The sequence below is a fragment of the Oncorhynchus clarkii genome, chromosome 21 (genome assembly GCF_045791955.1).
Source record: "Oncorhynchus clarkii lewisi isolate Uvic-CL-2024 chromosome 21, UVic_Ocla_1.0, whole genome shotgun sequence".
Classification (NCBI taxonomy): Eukaryota; Metazoa; Chordata; class Actinopteri; order Salmoniformes; family Salmonidae; genus Oncorhynchus; species Oncorhynchus clarkii.
In genome coordinates, this window is record NC_092167.1 from 16,793,700 (window position 1) to 16,821,378 (window position 27,679).

Below are 27,679 nucleotides of genomic sequence, written 5' to 3' on the forward strand. Positions count from 1 at the left end.
GAATAAAATGTAAACATTGTTTCTGCACTGGCTCTTTTTTTAAACAACACACACACACATATTTAACAACATTTGAAGTAATCCTTGATTGCTAACATGTTTTTACAATGACAGGTGATGTAGATGTACAGTTCCGACTTCTTGACCAGTTACGGTACATTAGGCCTACACCTCATCGTCATCCATTGGTCCACTAAGAGTTCAAAGTTCATTCCCATGATACATCTCTCCCAGAAAGGGCACCATGGAGCAGCGAGAACATTCCAGACACCGCTGTTTCTGTACAGGGTCGGGAGCTAACACATTTGCCAATCCGCTCCGTTGGCTATTACGTATTTCCAGTAATCCGTACCAGGAATCAAAATCGTGCAGACTTCCCAGCCGGTGACCTCGGAATAAACTTGTCAGGATCACGGCACATGAGCCAGGGATGAGAGGGTGAGCTGATTACACATGCAACGAGGGATGGAGGGGGGAAGAAGGAGAGAGGGGGAAAAACAAGGGAAAAGAGGAAGAGAAGAGATCCCTCTCCCCTGGTTAAGAGGCTTACTGAGAGTTGTAATGAGACCCAGGGGAGTGGTGTCAACACGTTTGACACTTATACTCACACACAGCCTGTGGCAGAGACCTCCCGCTGCCCTCACACACACACTTTGATCTCTCTCACACACACACACACACACATACACACACACACACACACACACACACACACACACACACACACACACAAACCACCATGCCCAAGGCCTGAGAGAGAGAGAGAGAGAGAGAGAGAGAGAGAGAGAGAGAGAGAGAGAGAGAGAGAGAGAGAGAGAGAGTGAAACTAGAGGGGCAGAGGAAAAGAGGGATCAAGAGAAAAAGGGATGAGGGGAAAGCAGTGTTGTAATCTGCAGTGCAGGAAGTGTGATATCACTGACAGGGGTATCCTTTCTGTGCTGGCAAACAGCTCCACAAAGTCGAACATGGACATTGGGTTAATGTTCTGAAACCCTACTGGTAAGTGTTCAATCACTCCTCAGGGAAGGTCTCAAATGAAGGGTGGACCACACTGTCACAATGTCGCCACTGAGCAACTTCCACTGGTGGCTTAACAGAGTCCTCTATGAGGAACAAGAAAGAATGAGAGTTATCCAGTGTCTTCTTCTGAGAGAAAGACTGTGAGTCCAAACAGTGACACAGGAGACACTGTTCCCCCTGTCCTCTTCTCTATCTGACAGCCAGGTCAGATTGTCAGTGCAGTAGAAGTGCAACAGAAGATTCACAGACTAATGCTGACATGTCCATATGAGAAATGAGGCATCTGGGGTCTGTCTTTTGCCTTACTTTTCTTTTGTTGAAATAAAGGAATGACAGTATATAAAAGAACATTGATGGATTTGCCAAGTGAGGCAACACCTCGTCTGTAAGAGACTTGGGCTTGTGTGTGTTGTGCCACACACACCCACACGCACACACACACAGCATCCGTTAGAGCCTTGACTATATACAGTACTCCACCACACCTGTCCACCACCCTCACCTATCTGCTTTCCCACCACTTGTCTCCTGATTGGAGGGGGGCTCAGCAGGGCGGGGCTTCTCTAGTCATGTGGTCCTGGTGGGATTGGGCAGGTCGAAGACGATGGGCGGGTTCATGGGCTGGAAGTTGACGGTGCAGGCCGAGGCGTTGACGAACGTGGTGGTGCCGTCTGTCATCATACCATAACCTGGAGGAAGTAGAGGAGAGGAGGGGAGACGACTGTTAGAGAGGGAGAGAAAGACAGACTGACAGTAACACTCATTTATTCATTGACTTCTTTACACTCTCTACATTTCCCTTTATTGACATAACTATCCACATCTAACACTGACAACTGCATCTCGTTTGACATGTAGGAAATTTTTTACAGGTGAGATATTTTTTGGCCTTTTTCAATCACTCAGAATGAACCGGTCTGATATAAAGAACGTGTGACAAATGACAAAAGCTACAATTCCTTTTCTCTCCCTTCTTCCTTGCTCCCAATCTATCTCAGTCGCACAGATCCACACGCAGGGCTAAATCCGGCCTGTTCCTCCCTGTGTGAATCTGATCTAGTTACTAATCTGGTCCTCTCCGAAGGGGCTATGGTGCTCCGGGGGACCCACGCTGACCTGCTAACCCCAAAAAAAGAATCACTCAGCCTGGAGAGAAGGCCTCCCAGTCCCCCCTGGCCTGGATGAGACGCTGCAGTACCACTTCCAGGCATAATGTATGCCTTTCATAGAATCAAATACAGCCTCGTGGCAAGAATCCATAAACAAGTCATAATGACGCACTCCAAAGACCTTGTGCTACAAGATCGATAATCTGATTTAAATATGTAGGCTTGTGTAGCAGTATGAGAAACCTCATTCATACAGAATGAAAGTGTGTATGTACCTTCGTGGATGTGTCCGAACACGTGCAGCTTGGGTTGTACTCTCCTCTGGACAGTGTTGAGCAGCTCCATACAGCCCACCCGCTGCATCTTCTTAGGAACCCAGTCCAGGAACCCTACACACAGTGTGACACGGGTGAGAGAGAGAGAGAGAGAGAGAGAGAGACTGATTTAGTGTCACTTCTATAGGAAGCATACCGCTGAGTCTATAGAAACACTATCAGGACTGGTCTTTCTCGTGCCATGCACACATTGGTGGTGAGTGGGGTGACACAAAGTGCTTTGAAATCTAGTGAAAAGCTCGAAATAAGTAAATGTAATTCAGCAACAAAAAAAACTCAAATCACTTTGGGCTACTTTACAAGTCCGTGGAGACTTTTGTGATGTGAAGAGTAATGGCTCTGTCTCCATTTCTGGACACTCGACTAATTCTCTGCTTGTTTTAAGGCAGCTGGTGAGTAAACAGCTTTCATACAGATTTGTTCCTCCTATGTATCTTCCTCCTCATCGTTAGATAAAAAAAGGCCATATTCCTCCTTTCCTCCATCCCCGTTCCATCGCTTTATCGCGCCACATAAAAGACGACGGGTTTTGCCGCAGTGCGAACGAACCGCGCCTCTCACTCTTTCTACTCGGTCACTTTACGTCTAGCCCCTCGCTTTCTGTTGTATCCTTCTCTTCCTCTTTCTCTAGACCAACGGTCTCTCTGTAGTTCTCTGTCCATTCTTTCCCTCTGTCTCTCTATCTCTCTCTTCTCCACCTCCCTATCTCTCCTTCTCCTCCCCAGCCTCCTCTCTCTCGACCTGTCTCTCCTTCTTCCCCACCTCTTTCTCCCCCTCCTCTCTATCCTTCTCTTTGTCTCTCCCTCTAATAGGCATTAGTGGCCTGCTGTAGCTGCTCCATATGCCGGTGGCTTATGAGGAGAGGGGAGCTGGAGACACTTGGCTAAACTGAACGGAAAATAACTCCGTGTGTTTAGAGGCGAGACGCCACGCAGCAGCCACAGAAATCAATCACACACACTCGTCTGAGCATCTCCCAGCTGCAGCGGGAGATGAGCTGTGAAAGTGTGCGTGTGTTATGCAAATGTGTATGTAAGTGTGGGTAGATATTTACACGAGGATGATAACAGGAATAAATGACAGATTATTCAGAAAGTATTACTGATTTGACAGTCTATCAAAGCACTGAGTGTGCGCACATGTGCGTGTGTGAATGTGCGTGTGTTTGTAACGTGTGTGCGATGATGTCTCATGATTGTGTCCCCCAGGTGTAATGTCTCCCTCACCCAGTGGGGGGCAGTGTGTGACCAGTATGTCGGTGGAGTCGGGGATCTGGTTCCACTTGTCCAGCAGAGCCTGACCTCTTGGCAGGTTGAACCCCCAGCCATAGTACCATGGCTGCCTGGCTCAGAGAAAGAGAGAGAAAGAGAGAGAGAGATTAATACAGTATATCATATCACTGTCAACAAAATCACCCATCAGATCATCATCTCTAATAAGGGAGAACCCTGCGGGGGGACAGATTAAGTGTGATAGCCAAAATGGCACTTAATCTCTGAACCTCAATCATCTGCTCTGACAAATCAAATCAACTCCCTCCAAACTTTAATCAAACACCACTGCTGCCACGTACAAAGTGCAATAGTATAAATTAGACAGAACCGTAGAGGAGCAGGCAGAAAGCGCTAGGATATAAAACCCCAACATTAAACATTAAAGTCCGCTTGATTCAACAGTCGGCATTGGAGCCTTCCAGGACGGGAAGGGAAAAGAGAAGAGAGGAAAAGAGGAGAGAGGAAGAGAGGGACTTGGCGGCTGGGTCCGTGTCCCTTCACTTTGATAGCGGACGCCTCTGGTGGGTGAGTGACGGTGGAGAAATTAACATGTCACTAACAATGAGTTCTCAGATCCATCTTCCTCTGTACCATAAGGCAAGCCACGCGTGTGTAACCACGATGACGCCGCCATTAGCTCTCTTACCGCCGGCTTTTGTTAATTTGCAGAGGGCAGTCACTGGAAAAGCCAACTTTTATCGGCGCCACGCCGTCCGTCGCTTGGCGCTTCAGTGGAACGTCAGATGGAGGCTGTTTTATCATTTCCTGCCCGTTTGTGTACGTATGCAAGCGAGTGTGCGTGTGGGGGGGGCACACACACACACATGTACACACACACTTGATTAAAGAGACCTAGTGGTATAATACAGCAGGATACATTTGGTGATGGTCCCAACCCTGGGGTCATTGCCTGAGAGGTTAAGGAGACAGAGTGAGAGATGCATCATGGGAAACGGTGTCCCATTTCAGCTTGAATCTACTCCATTAAAATTCCATCACTTCGGGACATCAGAGCCTAAACACTTTATGAAACATCTGAAGTTCCCAGTGAACGCAATTTCAATAATTTACACAGTGAATTTTAAAACATTTAAATTGGCCTTAGCATATTAATTGGGCCGGTTAAATATTCATGTCCGTCTTAACATGGATGTCTCAATTAAAATGAGATGAGCTGCCAGTCTCCTCTGGGTTCCAAATGGCACCATATTCCCTAGTGCACTACTTTTGACCAGAGCTATATTGAGAATAGAGTGGCATTTGAGACACAACCCATCTATCCCCTCTTCATATCTGAATGGAGAGATGAAGAGGAAAAACACTTTTCTCTGGTAATCGCAATTGGACTGTAATTTCCCTAAGAGGGTTCGATAAAAAGAGAAAGAGAGAGAGACAGAGAGATAGAGAAGGGGGGTAGAAAGGGAAAAGGGGAGATGAGAAATAATTAAGGGGCTATTGAGAGAGACATGGAGATGGAATGAGATAGAGATGAAGGGAATGAGAGAGAAAAGAGTGAGTTTGTACATTATGTAAATACTTGCATTTATTTGTTCTGTTCCTACTTCCAGCTCATCTCAAGTTAAAAGTCTGGGATTTTCTACCACTAGGGCCAAAATCACATGCTATAAAGTATCTAGCCGGCTAGCAGATACCTATAGACTTCCAGGCGTTGCGCTAACGCTAGTTAGCATTGGATCATGATACTACCATCAACTTCCTTCATACTGGATGCAGAGACATAAAAATGGTATCCACGAGTTCATCTGACTCTGAAGGTGCACCTGACTGTATTATTTTATAAGCACATGGACCATATAAAATGTCACATCTCAGCAGTGTAACATGTCACACATCCTTATCCCAGTAGCAAAAGGAAGATACACTGATTTAACTGTGAGAGTGCAACTTCACTCCAGGAAAAACCCTGATTCTTCTGATTGCAGTCTAAACACGAAAACTAAAAGAACATAATACTATGGATAACATCTCCACGATATGAATAGGATTTGACCAGGAAAGGGATTAGAAATAAACTAGCGTTTTTTGGTGCAGTTAGGGAGGAGAATTGGGGACGTGCTCAGCATATTAAAGATAGGTTTGTTATTTGTTACGGATATGAAAAAGAAGGAAACAGATGTTTGAGTTAGAGCGCTGGATCCCTAGGCGTCGTCTAGGGGCAAAGCAAAGCACGCTGGGAAAAAAACAACGGCGTAAAAATCACTTTCATTTGATGTGATTCTTTTCCCCCTTTTCTAAAGCGAGAGAGAGAGAGAGAGAGAGAGACTGACAGAGAGAGAGAGAGAGAGAGAGAGAGAGAGAGAGAAGAGAGAGAGAGAGAGAGAGAGAGAGAGAGAGAGAGAGAGAGAGAGAGAGAGAAGGAGAGAGAGAGAGAGAGAGAGAGAGACTGACAGAGAGAGAGACTGACAGAGAGAGAGAGAGAGAGAGAGAGAGAGAGAGAGAGAGAGAGACAGAGAGAGAGAGAGAGAGAGAGAGAGAGAGAGAGAGACTGACAGAGAGAGAGAGAGAGAGAGAGAGAGAGAGAGAGAGAGAGAGAGAATGAGAGAGAGAGAGAGAGAGAGAGAGAGAGAGAGAGAGAGAGACTGACAGAGAGAGAGAGAGAGAGACTGACAGAGAGAGAGAGAGAGAGAGAGAGAGAGACTGACAGAGAGAGAGAGAGAGAGAGAGACTGACAGAGAGAGAGAGAGAGAGACAGAGAGACTGACAGAGAGAGAGAGAGAGAGACTGACAGAGAGAGAGAGAGAGAGAGACTGACAGAGAGAGAGAGACTGACAGAGAGAGAGAGAGAGACAGAGAGAGAGAGAGAGAGAGAGAGAGAGAGAGAGAGAGAGAGAGAGGTTGAGTCAGGTTAACCCAAAACACCACTTTACTTAACAGGGTAATATTATAGAAGGTTTGAAAACAAATAAGGGATCAGTCTCACTCTCAGTAATGTGTGCGTGTAACTATTTCAGTGTGTGTATGTGTGTGTGTGTGTGTTTCTCCATTCAGAAGCTTAATGATATCATTGGAGAAAGCCCATGAATGATTAACGAATCAGGCAGTGCTGAGGGGCGCGAGGCGTTAACCACACACACACACTTTGGTTAACTTCACAGTCGTTAGGAAGAAAAACAGCACGCCAGAAGAGGAATTTTAAATCTAAATCAATTCCAGACTTATCCTGAGGTCTAGAGAGGAACAGGCTTGGTGAGAAATAGAGAAAGAGAGACAAAAGACGAAAGAGAGAATGAGAGAGATTGCTTTAGTGATGTTGTGAGATGGGAAAAGAGAGCGGTAGAAAAAGGGAGGTGAAGAAAAACAGAGAGAAAACACAGAAGAGAGTGGTATCTATACAGTATAGAACAAGTCTGGGTTCTCTCTATATATCTTTTGACAAGACAGTATGAAGAGAAGCAGAATAGGAAGACGGAATAGATGAGGGAGGCGCAACCAGAGAGACAGCTAATGAATGTGTGTATGCTATAGGAGTGTGTGTGTGTGTGTGTGTTCATTTCAAGTTTGTTATTTCTCAGAGAATCAGAGTGGATGCAGTCACACCCCACCATCATCACCTCAGCTTGAGTTAATTAAGAGCTACTGTCGACTTAACGACCCTATTAACAGCCTGGAAGGAAGGGGAGGAAAACACACGCACACACACACACACTCTCTGCTTGTGTGCTCATATTAGACTGTGTGTATGTGCGTGTACTGTATGTGTGTGCATGTGTACGCATGTATGTATGCTCACATCTGGGTAATACTAAAGGGGGTTGCTGTCACTTGTCACTCCTAAGAGCTGAGTTTTTCTTATTAAACCCCCTGCCTCCCCGCACCACTTGACGTGTGTCTCCGTACCCCCCCCCCCGTAACCTCGTTAAGAGCCTGTTTCAATTAAAAGTGTTCTGGGGTGGGAGAGGTCCGTTGGGACGCCACTGCTCAGATAGAGGTCAACAGAGCTGCTTAGAGATGCTTTTAGCAGCCTTCCTGTTCTCATTTACTCATTCACTAGCCTGGAGGCTAGGTGGGCTAGTTCAAACTCAGGCTACTGACTGTTAACACTGCTTCCTATTACTGGGTAATTACACACAAACAATACATTCTACTCTGAGGGAACTTCTCTCTGTCAGTATTAGATACTAGTAAATACTGCTAGGTACTCTATGTCCTCTGACTGTCTGATATCTCCCATTGTCCTCTTTGTTTAAGTCTACTCCATGAGCCAATGAGGAGCCATTTTAAAATGAGTCAGTTGAAGAAGTAGCATCAACACTGCTTCTGTCCCATTCTCTCTATCACACACAATAGGATTCAAATCTTTCAATAGGACAGTTATAAGTTAATTTGCAGACACATAGCCCGCGCTGGTACATGGGAGAAGCAGGAGAGAGTTTGACTCCAAGAAGACGCTATTTCATGTTACAGAGAAATACGTTTCTTTCTCTTTTCCATTATTAATCCCAACTCTAAACCTTTCTCAGCGCACACTGTTCTCCCTCCCACACACAATGGTTAATGTACAGACTTTGATGTTTAATCACGACACACACACACAAGCCAGTCCACCCGGCAAGATCGATCCTCACAGCAGGACTACTGAGACGGAGGGAGAGAAAAGGGGAAGGAGAGGGATAGGGAAAGGGACGGACACCGACACTGATGCAGAGAGAGAGGGGGAGAGAGGGAAAGAAAGGGAGTGGGATAGAGGGAAAAGATGGGGAAGGAGGGAGAGAGAAGGCTGAAAGGCAGAGTACTGTATATCTGACTCTGACAGTCAGGAGGATAAGAAATGTGACAGGGCCCAGCCTGCAGTAACCGAAAGGTCGCTGGTTCGAATCAGCCGTTCTGGCCTTGAGCAAGGCAGTTAACCCCCAACAACTGCTCCCCGGGCACCGATGATGTCGATTAAGGCAGACCCCCGCACCTCTCTGATTCAGAGGGGTTGGGTTAAATGCGGAAGACACATTTCGGTTGAATGCATTCGGTTGTACAACTAACTAGGTATCCCCCTTTCCCTGTGTGAGCTACAGAACAGTCCTTACTTCAACACCCCCGTACCCTCCTGTTCTTCCCGTCACCATCTTTCTTCATTTCCCCAGGTCCTTACTTAATCTGTCATTCTCCATCTTCATTGTATCTATCCGTGTACCATAACTCAACCCATCTATTCCTCCTTCTATATTTCTGTCTTCTAGTGAGCACCCACTCTCTCCCTCCCTCTCTTCCTGTCTAATCTCACCTCTCCACCTCTTTACCTCTACCTGCCCCCATCCCCACTTCCCCTCTCTCTGTGGAGAGGCAGATTGGGGACATATTGGCCCTCAGCATGACGTATGTAACACCCAGCAGGGTCAGGAGGAAGCGGGCTGACACGCTGACACACACACGCAAAAATTTTAGAAAGAAATATGAACACACAAAAGACACCGAAACAGGGAAACTTTATCAGTAAATGTTGACACACGGGAAATCAAGCAATGTTGTTTTGTAGTCTGTCTCTCCTCCCATCTTTCCTCCTCTCAGCGCCTGTGTGTGTGTCTCTGTAATGGCTTAATTGCAGGCGAGCGGTGAGCGCAGTAGGGGGTCTAAGCACTGGGTGGGTGGAGGATTAGGTGACGGACTACCACAGAGCTCTCATCCACTAAACACAGTACAGTCACTGAGCTACACCAGTCAATGTCTAGCCCCGGGGCTGACGAACACACACACACTGACACACACCTGCACAACCCCCTCTGAGCTGATATACACATTTTGTTATACACAGACACACCCCTGTACAGCAGTAGTCTCAGAGTGTCCAACCATTCTGGTGAAACTGGAGCAGACATACGTGGCGTCGCAGAGCCCATCTGTGACAGAGTGCAGGGAGATCCCCCCCCCCCCCCACACACACACACACACACACACACACACACACCAAGCCTCATCAACAAAACAGTGATGGGTACAGAGACACTTGTCTTGTGTGAAGTCTGAAAGGCCTGGTTCTCTGGACCAGTAGCAGTCAGCCTCACAGCTGTGCTCATTCACAGCTTCACACTCATCAGCAGCACCAGCACACAACCCAAGAACCCTCACCACCTTCAATGTTAGGTTTAAAGCCAGACATGTGTTCTTATAGGGTTTTCTCAAAGGAGAGCATATATTCTGTCAATAAAAAACTCATCTTTATTAAACTAGCAGCAGCACACAACAATATTATACAGATGTGAAGCTGCCTGTACATTTCCTCTCAAAAATCTAAATTTCTTTGTCAAATCAAGCTGGTTTCATCCATTCCCACAGCGAGCCCCATCAATGAAGCGCAGCTGCTGTCTAAACCAACCACTACCCCCCCCCCATAAATCCCAGAGCTCCCACCTCTCTCTCTCTCATATCTACTCCTCCACTGTCATTAATTCTGCTTGTTTGGTGAAATGCTGAAACATTGTTCCCACCGCCCCGTGTCGATCACATACTCACATGCACACACACTCGCATGCACACACGATCTCACACACTAGCATGCACAAACACGCTTTCACACACTCGCATGCACAAACACTCTCGCCCACTCACTCACTCACTCACATGCACGCACGCACGCACGCACGCACGCACGCACGCACGCACACACACACACACACACACACACACACACACACACACACACACACACACACACACACACACACACACACACACACACACACACACACACACACACACACACACACACACACACACCTGGCAGGTCTCAGTCTCCCTATAGACTGATGATTCCCACATTTAATAAAACGCAGGCAGACTTCCTCTAAAGGGGAACGATGAGGGGTGGAGGGAATTAGGAGAGGAAAAAATAGGGGGAAAAGAAATATATGATATACTGTAGGGAGAAGGAGAGACGGATAGACAAAGACAAAAAAAAGAAGGAATAATTAGAAATGGGAAAAAAGAGTGATACAGATATACCACCAGATAGCTAAAGAAAGAGAAATGAGAGACAGACACAGAGAGAGAGAGAGAGAGGGCAACAGAGGGACTGATGCGTAAGGTTAGTGACAGATGAATAGATGTGTCTCTTGTTCCTGCTCTCCTCTCTTCCTCTGTCACTCTTCCTCTCCCTCCTGCTTGCTGCTCTTCCTCTGTAATCAAGTTGGATGTCAGAAAAGACAAACGCATCCCTGTCCATCCTCGCTTCCCTCTCCTCCGTGCCTCTCCCCCCCTCCTCCGTGCCTCTCCCCCCTCTCCGCCGTGCCTCTCCCCCCTCGCCTCCGTGCCTCTCCCCCCCTCTCCTCCGTGCCGCTCCCCCCCTCTCCGCCATGCCTCTCTCCCCCTCTCCTCCGTTCCTCTCCGCCGTGCCTCTCCCCCCCCTAAAAAACTTTTTTTTTTAGAAACAGAAAAGTACAGATCAGCAGAAACTAGCCCAGTCAGAATCTCCGAATCTCAGAGGAAACCGTGTTTGATCAGGGACTGAGCCTCTCACACATGTCTCTCCTATACCTGTGCTATAGCTTACGCTTCATAATTGTACATCTGCCCACACGTCAAATCTACATCAGTGACATGCAATAAAGTGGGACTTAGGAAAGACTACTAGTAGTTAAACATACACAGGACTTTGCAGGAACTTCGGGCTACACGGCAGAATATGACATCTGGGTCGTTCACTATCGTATTATCACTAATATTTCTGGTGTTTTACATCGCACCATAAAACAGAAAGTGAAGCTCTGAAACTAAATCAGGCTAAAAGCATTTCTTACCGTATTAACCCGAGAGAACGAGGAGGAAAGAACGCTTCTATTGACAATGTTTCAGCAATTTACTGCCCTTTTTCAAAATAAGTATTTTACCATGAATTTATAAGTTACAACACAGTTGCCGATACAATCTCAAGCAATATGCAGTAAACACAATTATGTCACCTTGTCCTCACAAGGTTCCAATATTAAGACGCGTAGTCACACTATGACACATCTGTCATGGATCCCTATGACATGCACTGTCAGGAATAGTTACCCTGCGACGGTCATGAAATGCTCTGTGAGTTTCTCCAGATTCTGTAGCCAACTACCCCGATCAAAGACCCCCCTCCTCTCTCCCTCTCCCTCTCCTCCCCCTATCCCTGGATGGGTAGTGCGAGGTACTGAGAGATGACAAATCTGCTGGGTCCTGACAGACGACTTCATGCCCAGCGATAATGAGCTCCCGTCGGATGCTGATCTCACAGGATGCACAGAGACACGTTACACTAACATTGCACTAACGTTGCCGCTAGGGTGGGGGGGGGGATTCATGTGGACGTCCACATGTCGCCACCTACGTCTTCTCGCAAAGTGGATACACTTGACAGAAAAGTGTGAAAGAGAGAAAGGAAGGAGAGAATGAGAGAAGAAGAGAAGCATGGGGGGAGAAATGAGAGGCCGACGGACAAACAGACAGAGACAGGAAGATTGGAAGACAAAGAAAGACTAAGGGGATGAGGAAGTGAGTCTCTCTGTGGAAGTACGTGTGTGTGTGTGTGTGTTCAATGTGTGTGTGGAGAGGTAGGGGTGTAGGCAGCGCCTGCTTCCAACATCGTGTAAACCTTCCTTGTTGCAGAAGGTGGAGGAAAGCTGCAGCAGCCCAGTGTGTTTGTGTGTGTGTGTGTGATGAGAGCAGGTGGGTGAGAGCTGTGTCATATGGAGGTGCCTGGAGCGGCAATGGAGAGAGGGGTCCAAACCCTGCAGGCTTTGGGGGGGGGGGGGGGGGGCAAGAAAGAAAGAGGGGGCAGAGTGAGGAACAGAATACACCCAAATATGGCAGCAAGGTTCCCCTTAAAGATTTGTCTGTGCGTTGACCCGCCTAATGCTTAAAGTAGGGATCTTGTTTCAAGCCGGCACTCATGATGTTAAAGCCATGAGTTGACCTCCCATTTGGTTAACACTGATATGGGTCAACATGGTCATAAGGTCCAATGCACACTAACCACTTTGAAGTAAGCTGCAGGTTGAGTAAAAGATCGGACATCTCTAGCCTCTTATACCTGACACTAGCCCTCCTAGACGTTCTCCTGTGTCCATAACTCCCCATACGCCCATCATCCACGGTCTAGTCTGACTCCATTCCAAACACACCTTTGTAGAGTGTCACAACAGGTCTTTGTCGTATTTTGATTCCCATGGTTGAGCCTAGACTGCCGCCTGCCTGCTTGTCTCATTTCCACATTTCCCTAATAACAGCCGTGGCACTAGGCGCTAACCCTGTTAGCGTAGAACATAATAAATTCCCATTTAAATAGCATTTAGAAGTGCTAGGGAAGCACATTTGTCCCTTCCTGTTCTAAATAATGACCAATTACCATGGAGGAAGAGGTGGCATCACAGAGGAGGAGAGACAGTTGAGACGGCAGTGGGGGAGACGGGGGAAAGAGTGGAGAGATGGGGGAGGGGCTTTCCTTTTTAATTGGTGGCAGATCTCAATGTGACGCGTATCTTTTTCTTCTTATGATTCTGCAGAGAGGGGGGGGGGGATAGGGAGGGAGCGGGGAGAAGAGATAGGGAGAGAGGGGGAGAGAAAAAGGGGGATGAGGCAAAAAGTGAGGGGAGGAGGGAAAGAGCGAGAGAGAAAGAGGGCGAGTGACAGAGAGAGAAAGACAGAGGAACTAGCATGTGTCTAAGCTGTGTTTGTCTTGGAGGGATAATGTGCGTTAGCTACATCCACTACAGTCTAATTCTGTCCAGAAAAGCTGTTGGACTTCTTTTTTCCAACTCCTTCAGAGTGATAGTTGCCTTGGCAACCGTGGCAAATCTTCCCTTTCTCAAACAGATGTCCCATTTAGTTGGAAATTAGAATGTGTAAAAACCCACGAGACACAAATTATTTTAAAGTTCTCCGTTGGACAGAGGGAGGGAGAAGAACAGGAAAGAAAGGAAAATAAAAAGGAGGGCCTTCTACTGTTGCTCCCTCCCTCCCTCCCATCCACCAGTCTCCTGTGCATAGGGAAACACACTGATTCGCCAAAGATGGAGGTTGATGGGATGGTGGAGGGTGGGGTGAAAATATGGCAGGTGGGGGTGAAGAGGGACCCCTGTTCTGAACCAGTGCTGGGCATCATGGCAGCACGCGTGCCAGCACAGCAGAAGGGTCTGATATAGAGGACAGAGACACCCTAAGGGGGAAGAAATCACCCCACACACACAAACACTCACAGCATCATACAACCCCACTCACACCCCTGATGCCTTTTTGGACAAGCATTCCTGTTCCTCCAGACTGGTTCTGACTATGTGGTCGAATTGTGGTCAACAAGGACACTGACCAGTGACTGCTCACTGCCTGACCCGACTGAGACCGCAAGGGAGAAACTATACGCTGAGAACAACACTATATCTGTGTGTGTGTGCAAGAAACAGTGAGGAGAAGAGGGAGAACATACAGACATAATCACTTTAATTCAAATGTATTATGAAGCTCACATGCCTTGGAGGGGAAGCATTTGTGTGTAACCAAAGAGGATGGCCTACAGCACCACACACACAGACACACACACATACACACACACACACACACACACACACAAACACATGCCTTCCTCTTGAGGCCATTTAACAGGTAATTTAAAGAGAAATCCCTACAGGAAAAAGACACACTAAACGCCTTCTCCTCCTCTCCTCCCTCGTTCATTCTCTCTCTCCCTCCCTTCTTAACGCCTCACCATAAGTGTGTTTACTCACCGGCAGGGACAGAGACTGACAGCACTTAGAGAAAGAGAACGAGAATAGAGGAAAGAGATTAAATAACAAAGAGAATCTACAAGTGCTGAAGAAGGTAGTTTTTCTCTCCCTTTTCCCCTCCAAACCTTAAGTGGCCGTTTATTGCTACTCAGTGTTCATCACAGGCTACCGCACTGTCCCACTTGGGGAATACACCTCAACCACTGGAAACAGGCGATGTGGACGAACAAGAGAGAAAGAAGAAAAGAGGAGGGGAGAGAGAAGGATGGGTAGAGCACAGGGCTCCAGGGTTTTTGGGACAGTCTCTGAGCACATCAGATGTTCATTTAGCAAGGCCTCTGGTGAGCAGTCCTAGAAAATGAACACCCACCACAAGACACTACTGTAGCTAGATAGCTGTTTCCCACAGGGCAGGACGACAAGTCTCCCCTGCTCTCTCTCCCCCGCTCTCTCTCGTTATATCCTGTAAGAGCTGTTCAACAGTAACAGCTAGAACTCATATACTATTTCCAAAGAGGTCAAATTACCTTCATCATTTCTACATGATCATTAGAGTCCTGCTATTAACAACCCCTCGGAGTATTCTGTCCCTCTCTCCCTCTTTCTCCCCCGCCACTCTCCACCCCTCCTCTCAGTCTACATCACAACACCTGTTCATTAAAAACAGAGCGCAAAGAGATCTCTCCTTCTTGCCATCCCTCCTTCATCAGAGAAGTTTTCAAAACAGTGGGAGCAGGTATTCTGTCCCTCACCATGAATCAAAGACAGCAGAGGGGGAGGAAGAGGGGGAGGAAGAGGAGAAGACTCTCTTCATCTCTTTAGTTTTTCTGATGAGCTTTCTTAATTGGGCCACTATAGAAAGAAGTGAAATCCTAAATAATTAAAAAATCTAATTAAGGAGTCTTTTGCATCTCCATGCTTAATTATTCCGTTCGGAGAGCAGTGGGGAGCAGATATATTTCTCCTGTTTATTTTTTATTTATTTTTTTAAGTCTCTCCTCTCCTCATCCCACCACTCCCCCATCAAGAAACAGCTCCTGATTTCTCTCCTCTGTCCTCCCCCTCTCTCTCTCCCGTCGCTCTTCAGATGTGTGTGTGTGTGTCTGTGTCTGCCGTCCTCAGAGACGGTCATTATGAACACTTAGAGTTAACTCCACAGAGAGGGCCGCTATAAGGCCTCTGTTACTCTCTCCACCCCCCTCTTCTCCACCTCTCCCCCTTTCCCGCGCTCCTTTCGCCATTCCTGCCTCTCAATCTCTACATCTCTTTCTTTACACCATTCTCTTACCTTCTTTCTACACCCTCTCCCGTTTACTATCTCCTCTCTGTAATAACATTCCTATCTCCCTGCTATATCTCTCTCTCATTGGTGTTCCAACCTCCCTGCCGAGTCCAAAAGAAGCGCAAAGCTCCTTTGAGAAAACCAGTGAAGAGAGAGTGAAATACTCGGAGGATCTACGTGGAACTAAAGCTGTAGAAAGAACATGTTTAAAATGACATGTTTAGCTACAAGGCCGATCATTCATTGGTCAGTCCATGATCAAGGTGAGGGCGACACAGTTGTGTTGAATTTAATCATCGGTGTGGAGATTACCACTGAATCCCAAATCAATTCATTGTTTAAGGGACTGGTTTACGATGAATTGAATCATTGCTGTGTGGAGATTACCACTGAATCACAATTCAATTCATCGTTTAAGGGACTGGTTTACGATGAAATTAATCAGGCCCACGCAGTCTCTGCTAATCATTTAAATAGGCTACATCATTTATAGTTCACTTCTTGGCTATACCAGCAGGGCACACACACACGAACACACACACATGCACACACGAACACACACACATGCACACACGAACACACACACACACACACACGAACACACACACATGCACACACGCACCACAGTGTTGTGATCTCCTTAATTAGCCATGTGATTAGCTACATTGGAAGTCTGCAGTGAAGCGAGGAGCTCTCTCTCCCCCGTGTAAAGCAAAACATGTGTTCCCGAGACCTCATACATTCTGACACACACACGCACACACAGCTGTAGACTACACTAATGCTGCCACCTCTGCCCTCTCAGACACACTCAAAAAAAGAAATGAATAAAATCCCAAACACAGTTGAGCAGGTCTACATTAAAACTCCCCTCACTCGTTCCACTTTCTCCTCCTTCTCCATCGTTCCGCTGTGTTTCTGTGCTTGTGCTGTATGTAGCGGCTCTGCCTCGTTTGGGCTTTGAAAAGACGACCACTGTGGCTAATTCCCATGCCTCCCACACTACTGTTAGACTGTGGTTCGGGGCTCTTCTGTTCTACCTCCATCATAGACACACACACACACCTTCCATTCTGCCTCCATGTCCCTTTAGCTCCGAGACGCGGGGTGGCTTTGCGATACGCCCATGACAAATGACTTATAAACTTGCATTACCGTCAGAACAGGACACACACACACACACACACACACACACACACACACAACTGCTCCCCCATGCTGTCCTTTTGATTCCACATTTCAGAGAATGACAAATTGTTAGGATTTGGGTAGGATGCAGCATGCTATGTTCGGATCTAATTTTGGCTGGAGACTGGGGGGTAGGGATAGGGATTGTGGAGCTGTGTGTGTGTGTGTGTGTGTGTGTCTGTGACAGAGACATGGGACGGACAAAAAAGCCCCATGCTGCGAGCCACATGCAATCAGACCCCCATGAGGAGAGAGGGATGGATGGAGCGATAGAAGAAAGAACGAGTGATTGAAGAATGACAGAACAGAAGTAAATATGGATGGAGGGATGGGAAGAAGGAGAGATATGGGCTTGGAGCAGGGCTTTGTGGAATAGTGATTGCTGAGGGGATTGAGGGAGAAGAATGGAGGAAATGAGACAGGGAAAGATAAGGGGAAGAAGGGAGATGGAGGGAGGGTGAGGGGAGCAGAGGGGAGAATGACTGGAGCAGAGGGGAGAATGACTGGAGCAGAGGGGAGAACGACTGGAACAGAGAGGAGAACGACAGGAGCAGAGGGGAGAACGACAGGAGCAGAGAACGACAGGAGCAGAGGGGAGAACGACTGGAGCAGAGGGGAGAACGACAGGAGCAGAGAACGACAGGAGCAGAGGGGAGAATGACAGGAGCAGAGAACGACAGGAGCAGAGGGGAGAACGACTGGAGCAGAGGGGAGAACGACTGGAACAGAGAGGAGAACGACAGGAGCAGAGGGGAGAACGACAGGAGCAGAGAACGACAGGAGCAGAGGGGAGAACGACTGGAGCAGAGGGGAGAACGACAGGAGCAGAGGGGAGAACGACAGGAGCAGAGAACGACAGGAGCAGAGGGGAGAACGACTGGAGCAGAGGGGAGAACGACAGGAGCAGAGAACGACAGGAGCAGAGGGGAGAACGACAGGAGCAGAGGGGAGAACGACAGGAGCAGAGAGGAGAACGACAGGAACAGAGGGGAGAACGACAGGAGCAGAGAACGACAGGAGCAGAGGGGAGAACGACTGGAGCAGAGGGGAGAACGACTGGAGCAGAGGGGAGAACGACTGGAACAGAGAGGAGAACGACAGGAGCAGAGGGGAGAACGACAGGAGCAGAGAACGACAGGAGCAGAGGGGAGAACGACTGGAGCAGAGGGGAGAACGACTGGAGCAGAGGGGAGAACGACTGGAGCAGAGGGTAGAACGACTGGAGCAGAGGGGAGAACGACTGTGCGGTTACAGTTCATTCAGGGCAGATGACTCATCAGGGCAGGAGACACAGGCAGACAGGCAGAGAGGCTTCTTTCCTCCCACCACACCGAGGCTACAGTACAGGTCGATCAAGGGCCATAAAGCAGTCCCAGTCTGGCATCGCCATGGAGACGGGACTGGAGCGGGTAAAGCAGGCGCTGTCCCACTGCTCCTGACAGAGATTAGAGAGAGACAGAGACATCCTCGTTCCCCCGTGTTCCCCCGTGCTCCCACTGCCGAGCCAGCGACATGTGGAGCGCACAGACAGACAGGTGGATTGAGGGAGAGAGAGAGGGATGAGGAGAGGTAGAGAGATAGAGGGAGCAGACAGTGTGGAGAGGGGAACACACGGCGCCTCCAGCTGGAGTCCCTCTGTGCTGGAGGAACAGAGCCTCGGGCTGCTGCAACACACACACACACACACACACACACACACACACACACACACACACACACACACACACACACACACACACACATATTATTTAATCTGCCTTCTGTAGCAAGCCTACTGCACCAGCCAAGCCCGGCCGGTGTTACTGAATTGAAGCTGTGTGCACCATTCTTACTCTCACCTCCTCTGTCTTCAGTTCTCTCCCTCTCTCCCCCCATCCCTCCTTCCTCTCTCTCCGCCTTCTCGGCCTCTCAACACACTTGAGGCATCTCTCCATAGCGGCTATTCCTCTAACTCAAGGGACCCCACTATCTCAGCAAACCAATTACCTAGCACAGGGGTCCCCACACCCATCCCAGTGCCTGCACACTGCCTCTGGTGCCCCTCACCAAAAACACATACTGCATTATGGGGCATTGGTAATCCAGCACCACACACACACAGGAGCTGACCAGGGAGAGAGAGAACAGGAGAGGAGAGAGGGAGAGAGGGAGGGAGGCAGTGAGAAAGAGAAGAAGGAACCATAGCTAGAGGTAGCCAATGAAAAAAAGAGCATGGGAGGAAGTGTGTGGAGGGGAGGGTGAGTGAATGACTGACAGGAAAGTAAGTGGAGAGGAAGGACAAAATGGTTGTGAGAGAAGATTGATAGATAGAAATAGATCAAGTAGTAGGAGTGTTGTCAACTATCAGGTATACTGCAGTTACAGAGTCACCCACCAGGGGGAGCCGTAGATACGGAAGCCTCGTACGGTGACCTCTGAGTCCTGCAGGTAGATACAGTTGGTGAGCAGGGACTGGACGTTCTCGTAGTTCTCTGGTTTCAGCTTGGAGGCCGACGGGAAGTAGTAGAAGTCCTGCTTGATCAGGTCAGCCATGAACTCCTGGTCAAAGGTCAACTCATGGTTCCCCGCAATCACTATCTTTATGTCATAGGGCAAGGTGCCTGGGAGGGAGAGGAGAGAAAGGAGGAAATGGAGCATCAGTTCAAAAGTAGTCCACACCCATTCAACAAACTTCTACAGGTGCAACAGAGTACCAAACTCCAATGGAAAAAGAGAATTTAGTTGAAACAGAATTTCTTTCTTTTTGTCTCATCTGTCATAGGTCATAGGTCTTACTAGCTCCGATCCATCTTAGTTGCAATAGTGTCAACAATCAAATTTGCTTTGTTCGTTCTCACAAAGACATCTCTTATCTGACAGTCACAGTTCCATTAATCACAGGTAACAAAGGAATAGGAAAGGAAATATTTCACGGAACTTTCAATTCAGTTATTTCATTATTTAGCATTTTAGGAATATAGTCATTGTTTTGATTTTAGGAATATAGTCATTGTTTTGATTTTAGGAATATTATAAATAAAATTATTTTAGGTCTATAGTAAATAACAAACATATTCTATCTGAATAACTATTTTCTACATGAGCCATTGCTTGAGCATCTTTGTCATAGAATGGACCCTTCATCCAAACTCAGTCAATAATCGTGTACTGTAACTCCTCCTCTTTAATTGGCTATTCGATCCGTGCTGCCTGTCAAACACTGGCAGGCCAACACACACATCTACATATCCCCTAATGTTTTCAAAGGATTGATGAAAAAAAACTTGTGAAAAACCATGACAAATCTGTGGGTCTTCTTTGTCTACGAGACGTAAGATGCTTCGCCGTTTGTCAGGTAGCACGGTTGATGGAGACTTCAATCACTGTGCATTTTTTGACAATTACTGTGAGAACAATGTGGCATGCTGTGTGTGTGTGTGTGTGTGTGTCGTGCAGCTGAAAAGGAGTAATTAAACTCAGCTTTAGCAGAGGCTGCCAAATCAAGAGACGGCTCTGTCACAACAGCCAGTCAGAGAACAGTGACAGCATCCAGAGAGACAGAAGGGGGGGGGGGGGGGGGTAGGAGAAATGGAGGAACCCGAAAATCCTTGAGTGGAAAAGAGGAAGAACTAGCTAGGCTGGATGTAACACTTTTTTATAGGGTTATTGTACAGATAGACACAGTGGAAATAAACTTTATGGACCTTGATTTTAGTTTTTCTTACTTATGGAAACAACAAAATAACCTAAACCATAAGAATGATCTTACAACGATTTTTGCACCACAAAGGCAAGTTTACATACTGGCATGATTTAACAGCAAAAAATGTGTGGCCTAATGTACACCTCACAAAGAAGGGTCATAACCCACTTGTAACAATCATATAATTACAATTATAATTTTTCTATGGTTACAATAAATGTTCACAATGTGTAGCCATAGAAATAGTGGAACGTGTTCAGGAACAGATAAATAGAGCAATGCCTTTAGTACAGTGCCTGCAAAGGTGTTCATGCGTTTTTCCTATTTTGTTGCATTACAACCTGTCATTTAAATTGATTTTTATTTGGATTTCATGAAATGGACCTAAACAAAACAGTCCAAATTGGTGAAGTGAAGTGAAATGAAACAAACAAACAACGGAATAGTGGTGTATGCATATGTTTTCACCCCCTTTGCTATGAAGCCCCTAAATAAGATCTGGTGCAACCAATTACCTTCAGAAGTCACATAATTAGTTAAATAAAGTCCATCTGTGTGCAATCTAAGTGTCACATGATCTGTCACATGATCTCAGTATATATACGCCTGTTCTGAATGGCCCCAGAGTCTGCAACACCACCAAGCAAGGGGCACCATGAAGACCAAGGAGCTCTCCAAACAGGTTAGGGACAAAGTTGTGGAGAAGTACAGATCAGGGTTGGGTTATAAAAAAATATCTGAAACTTTGAACATCCCACGAAGCACCATTAAATCCATTATTAAAAAATGGAAAGAATATGGCACCACAAGAAACCTGCCAAGAGAGGGCCGCCCACCAAAACTAATCAGAAAGGCAACAAAGAGACCAAAGATACCCATTAAGGAGCTGCAAAGCTCCACAGCAAAGATGGGAGTATCTGTCCATAGGACCACTTTAAGCCATACACTCCACAGAGCGTGGCCAGAAAAAAAGCCATTGTTCAAGAATTGTTTTTGGTGTTTGCCAAAAGGCATGTGGGAGACTCCCAAAACATATGGAAGAAGATACTCTGGTCAGATAAGACTAATATTTAGCTTTTTGACCGTCAAGGAAAACGTAATGTCTGGCGCAAACCCAACACCTCTCATCACCCCGAGAACACCATGTTTTTCATCGGCAGGGACTGGGAAACTGGTCAGAATTGAGGGAATGATAGATGGTGTTAAATACAGGGAAATTCTTGAGGGAAACCTGTTTCAGTCTTCCAGAGATTTGAGACTGGGACAGAGGTTCACCTTCCAGCAGGACAATGACCCTAAGCATACTGCTAAAGCAACACTCGAGTGGTTTAAGAGGAAACATTTAAATGTCTTGGAATGGCCTAGTCAAAGCCCAGACCTCAATCCAAACATGATTTAAATATTGCTGTACACCAGCAGAACCCATCCAACTTGAAGGAGCTGGAGCAATTTTGCCTTGAAGAATGGGCACAAATCCCAGTGGCTAGATGTTCCAAGCTTATAGAGACATACCCCAAGATACTTGCAGCTGTAATTGCCGCAAAAGGTGCCTTTACAAAGTATTGACTTTGGGGGGGTGAATAGTTATGCACGCTCAAGTTTTCAGTTTTTTTTGGTCTTATTTCTTGTTTGTTTCACAAGACAAAATATTTAGCATCTTCAAAGTGGTAGGCATGTTGTGTAAATGAAATGATACAAACCCCCCCAAAAAAATCAATTTTAATTCCAGGTTGTAAGGCAACAAAATAGAAAAAATGCCAAGGGGGTGAATACTTTTGCAAGCCACTGTATCTATCTTCATCCTTTACTGACAGACAACCCAAGTGCTATTTCTAGCCAATAAAAACAAAATCCTGAACTCTTCATAACAGAGCCAATTTCAGAAGCCAACCAAGGCCCCAGAGTTCCCAAACACCAACATGGGGTTCCCAAACACCAACATGGATTGGCCGGTATTCACAGTTCCACACAAGAGAGAAGTGGCATCCTTCAATAAGATCGAAGTCCAGCCTGAGAAATCATCATCAGCCTGCATCATCCAGCTGACCCTGAAAAAGGTGTTCAGGGACATGTGGCATTTTGCAGCGGGGATGAACCATCTCACAGATCTACACGACGGCATGGTTGGCTCCATCTCACAGATATAGATAAATCGTCAGCTCCATTAAGGAATGATGTAGATGCCTATCAGAGGAGCAGGGTCTTCTTGTTCAGATTCCAACATGGTAGTTTGGCACGGAACGCTGGCTCAGTTTTGTAAAAGTAGTGAGGGAAGAGATCAGAAGGAAGTGTACTCAATGACTTTCCTTTAAAGAAGAACTTAATTTTCATCATCACCAGCACCACCCCAACATCAACATATGTGAAAATGGCACGTTTCTATGTTTTGTGGTAAAAAAGATAAGAGGAAGATTTCCAATTACCTCTTCGGTCTGCATCGTGTGATTTTAACCAATTATGAGTAGGTATTGCCTACTAATTGCCTACTAATTTGTTGATGTTGTCATTGGAAACACTTATCTTCCCCTTTTACCAGAAAACGTGCAATTTTCACATATGTTGATGTTGGGGTGGTGCTGGAGATAATGAATATGAAGATGAACAATTTTGAAATGTCCTTTTAAAGACGATAAGCCTGCAGATACCCCTGGAGAAAGGACAACAGCAGAAGTTGGAACTCACAGAACACTGCAAGCCTGATGTCCCATTTGCAGATGATCAGATAGAGGCTGTCAAAAAGCCTAAGTTAAGGACGTTGGCGATTTGGAGCTTCTTCACTGCAGTGGCCAAAGCATCTAATTGCACCCCTGTTACCCTAGATAGGATGTGACCGGATAAAATCAAATACGTTCACTGGCCCTCAGTTAGGAGTGGAGTGAAACATACCTCGTTCAATAAGCACGCTCCCGCATCCACCTCCATTAATTCAAGTTTTATGGGTGACATTTTAAATCATGTTCTGTGAAAGACTGAATCTGCATATTGTATGACTAGGATTATGGCCACGTTTCCTGACTACATGACCTTACCAGGAAAAGCTCCTGGTCCTATGTACTTTATGAACACCACCAGTGATCAAAACATTGTGTTCTTCCAATGAGTCAAAGCAGGCCGTGCGTGTCTCTTTATCAAACATAATCTACATAAAGGCACAGTGGATCAACGTAGCAACGCTCAAATCACCATTCCACAATACAGTCTTTCTCCCACATACCCAAAGCACACACGTTGGACACAATAATTCACTCAAACACAAAAGTAGATGGAGAAAGACGAACGCGATGCTTTTGGAAAAAAAGAAAGGAAGGTGCGAGAGAGACGAGAGAGAGTGAGAGAGAGAAAGAAAGAGGCAGAGAGACTAATCCAAATATGCAGGCAGCGGAGCACTGTCTGCTGTTGTTAGCAACCATCTCTTCCCAGCTTTTGTCTTAGATTTCAAAAGCCGCTTGCAAAGCAACAAATAGTTTAAATTTCCCTGTGAATCACCCGCACAAAGCAGCAAGCCTTCTCTGTGTTTCAGTTCAAAAGAAGTAATCAAATAAAAACACATGTACACACACACACAGTAAAACACACCCGAAATCATGCACAACACTTATAAGTCTAAAGCTTGTCTAAGCAGCCCTGCACTACATTCTCCTCCCAAGACACACTGCAGAGGCACTCTCTCTCCATCCCTCCCTCCCTCTCCATCTCTCTCTCCCTCTCCATCTCTCTCTCCCTCTTCCCTCCCTCTACATCTCTCTCTCTCCATCCCTCCCTCCCTCCCTCTCCATCTCTCTCTCTCTCCATCCCCCAGCCTCCCTTTATCCCTCTCATTTCCTCCCTCACTGTTCAGTGTGTGTGTGTGAGTGTGGTTTATTACAGACCCAGTGCTAACAGGGTTAGTTAAGGGGAGTGATCTGCTGTCTGAAGGGACCTGTGCTTTACTAGATACAGTGGAATGTGCTCTATACTGGCCTTTACAATAACCCCCAAATCCTCAATATCCTAGAAGCCGAGGAGGGCGGTTAGTCTGTGTGTCTGTGTGTGAAGCTTCCGGCGCTCCCGCCACCATTGTTCCGGTGTTCCGATGGGTGGTCCTTGCCCTTTGAAGAAGAAAATCCCTGTTTTGCCCAAATCCATGGCATGTCGAGGGGGATTACTGCCCTTTGTGTGTGTGTCTCTGTGTGTCTCTGTGTGTGTGTGTGTGTGTGTGTGTGTGTGTGTGTGTGTGTGTGTACATGTGTTTGTCTGCAAGCCCAACTTGTTCTAGCTGCCCATGGACATAACAGAATGTGTATCTACCAGTACTTACTATAATGTCTCCTGTACATTCAATCAAGTCATTCTATGCCATAACAGTCTAGTAGCATTGGTCTGTCTACAGAAGCAATAACTTCTGTTGATAAAAAAAAAGACATGTTGAGACTAAACCTGGATTAGCATTACAATGCCCATTCAGTGTGTGTGTGTGTGTGTCTAATCCCTCCCACCTGAACATGAAGCCATGAAGCAGACACACTCTCCTAATTTCCTGTTTAAACACCACCCACACACCCGTGTCACATACACAATCGACAAAAACACGCACACAAAAACACAAGCGACTAAGCAAGCAACGCATCCAAAACACACACTCTGCCCTCACACAGTACATTCCTGTAATCACACACACACATTTCCTTTGCACTCACAACCTAAACGCAAATCCAACAGACGGTAATACCGCACCATCTCCGGCCTAGTAGGAGGTCTCTGTCTTTCCTCTCACTCTCTCACTTTATCTATCTCTCGTTTCACTCTCTCTCTTTATCTATCTCTCGTTTCACTCTCTCTCTTTATCTATCTCTCGTTTCAGTCCCTTTCTCTCTTGCTGTTCCACTTCCATACCAAGTCTAGCACATACAGAAGACAAAGCATCAAAAGAGCAGCCTGTCCTGTTCTTCGTCACAATGTCACATCAATAGTCAACCACTGAAAAGGTTGATGAGTCAGAATACGGCCAGAGACAGAGTTACTGGGCATGCATTACGATGAACCAACGTGGAATAGACGTTGTAATGACGTCTGTGACCAGTGGGACATTATGTACAGTGGGGCAAAAAAGGATTTAGTCAGCCACCAATTGTGCAAGTTCTACCACTTAAAAAGATGAGGGAGGCCTGAAATCAACTGTGGGAGCAATTATTAGGAAATGGAAGACATACAAGACCACTGATAATCTCCCTCGAGCTGGGGCTCCATGCAAGATCTCACCCCGTGGGGTCAAAATGATCACAAGAACGGTGAGCAAAAATCCCAGAACCACACGAGGGACCTAGTGAATGACCTGCAGAGAACTGGGACCAAAGTAACAAAGCCTACCATCAGTAACACACTACGCCGCCAGGGAATCAAATCCTGCAGTGCCAGACGTGTCCCCCTGCTTAAGCAAGTACATGTCCAGGACCGTCTGAAGTTTGCTAGAGAGCAATTGGATGATCCAGAAGAAGATTGGGAGAATGTCATATGGTCAGATGAAACCAAAATATAACTTTCTGGTAAAAACTCAACTCGTCATGTTTGGAGGACAAAGAACGCTGAGTTGCATCCAAAGAACACCATACCTACTGTGAACCATGGGGGTGGAAACATCATGCTTTGGGGCTGTTTTTCTGCAAAGGGACCGGGGCGACTGATCCGTGTAAATGAAAGAATGAATGGGGCCATGTATCGTGAGATTTTGAGTGAAAACCTCCTTCCATCAGCAAGTGCATTGAAGATGAAACGTGGCTGGGTCTTTCAGCATGACAATGATCCCAAACACACTGCCCGGGCAACGAAGGAGTGGCTTCGTAAGAAGCATTTCAAGGTCCTGGAGTGGCCTAGCCAGTCTCCAGATCTCAACCCCATAGAAAATCTTTGGAGGGAGTTGAAAGTCTGTGTAGCCCAGCAACAGCCCCAAAACATCACTGCTCTAGAGGAGATCTGCATGGAGGAATGGGTCAAAATACCAGCAACAGTGTGTGAAAACCTTGTGAAGACTTACAGAAAACGTTTGACCTCTGTCATTGCCAACAAAGGGTATATAACAGAGTATTGAGATAAACTTTTGTTATTGACCAAATACTTATTTTCCACCATAATTTGCAAATAAATTCATAAAAAATCCTACAATGTGATTTTCTGGATTTTTTTTCTCAGTTTGTCTGTCATAGTGGAAGTGTACCTCTGATGAAAATTACAGAACTCTCTCATCTTTTTAAGTGGGAGAACTTGCACAATTGGTGGCTGACTAAATACTTTTTTGCCCCACTGTATATGTGTAGTGCGAACAGCTGGTTCTGAGCTTGACTTTGAAAGAGAAGAGAAAAAATATTTTAAAAAATACTTTAGTGAACTAACACTCAAACTTTTTTTCATACTAGCTCTGACCTTGCTGATAGCTACTTCATTGAATAAAAATATACTTACTATGACTTTGATATGTGGTTACCCCACCTAGCTACACTACATCACTAAAAGTATGTGGACACCTGCTCATTGAACATCTCATTCCAAAATCATAGGCATTAATATGGAGTTGGTCACCCTTTGCTGCTATAATAGCCTCCACTCTTCTGGGAAGGCTTTGCACTCGATGTTGGAACATTGCTGCAGGGACTTGCTTCCGTTCAGCCACAAGAACATTAGTGAGGTTGGGCACTGATGTTGGGCGATTAGGCCTGGCTCGCAGTCGGCGTTCCAATTAATCCCAAATGTGCTCGATGTGGTTGAGGTCAGGGCTCTGTGCAGGTCAGTCAAGTTCTTACACACCGCTCTCGACAAACAATTTCTGTATGGACCTGGCTTTGTGCACGAGGGCATTGTCATGCTGAAACAGGAAAGGGCCTTCCCCAAACTGTTGCCACAAAGTTGGAAGCAAAGAATTGTCTAACATGTCATTGTATGCTGTAGCATTAAGATTTCCCTTCACTGGAACTAAGGGGCCTAGGATGAACCATGTAAAACAGCCCCAGACCATTATCCCTCCCCCACCAAACTCTACAGTTGGCACCAGTCATGCACCGATATGACGGTAATAACACACAAATGATTGTATTTTTCTTGTCTATTTCTTGTCACTCA

The 27,679-nt window shown here is 46.4% G+C and overlaps 1 protein-coding gene across 1 annotated transcript in view; it reads right to left on the bottom strand.

Annotated features, from left to right (window-relative positions):
• Positions 1 to 1,053: 1,053 nt before the first annotated feature.
• The window catches only part of LOC139379338 (metallophosphoesterase domain-containing protein 1-like), a 31,823-nt gene continuing 5,197 nt past the window's right edge, over positions 1,054 to 27,679 (bottom strand). The window contains exons 3-6 of the mRNA XM_071122143.1: positions 19,283 to 19,508; positions 3,691 to 3,806; positions 2,405 to 2,518; positions 1,054 to 1,709 (exon numbers count right to left, since the gene is read on the bottom strand). Of these exons, the coding sequence (XP_070978244.1) occupies positions 1,588 to 1,709; positions 2,405 to 2,518; positions 3,691 to 3,806; positions 19,283 to 19,508 (578 nt within the window). The 3' untranslated portion in view covers positions 1,054 to 1,587. The remainder of the gene's footprint in view (positions 1,710 to 2,404; positions 2,519 to 3,690; positions 3,807 to 19,282; positions 19,509 to 27,679) is intronic.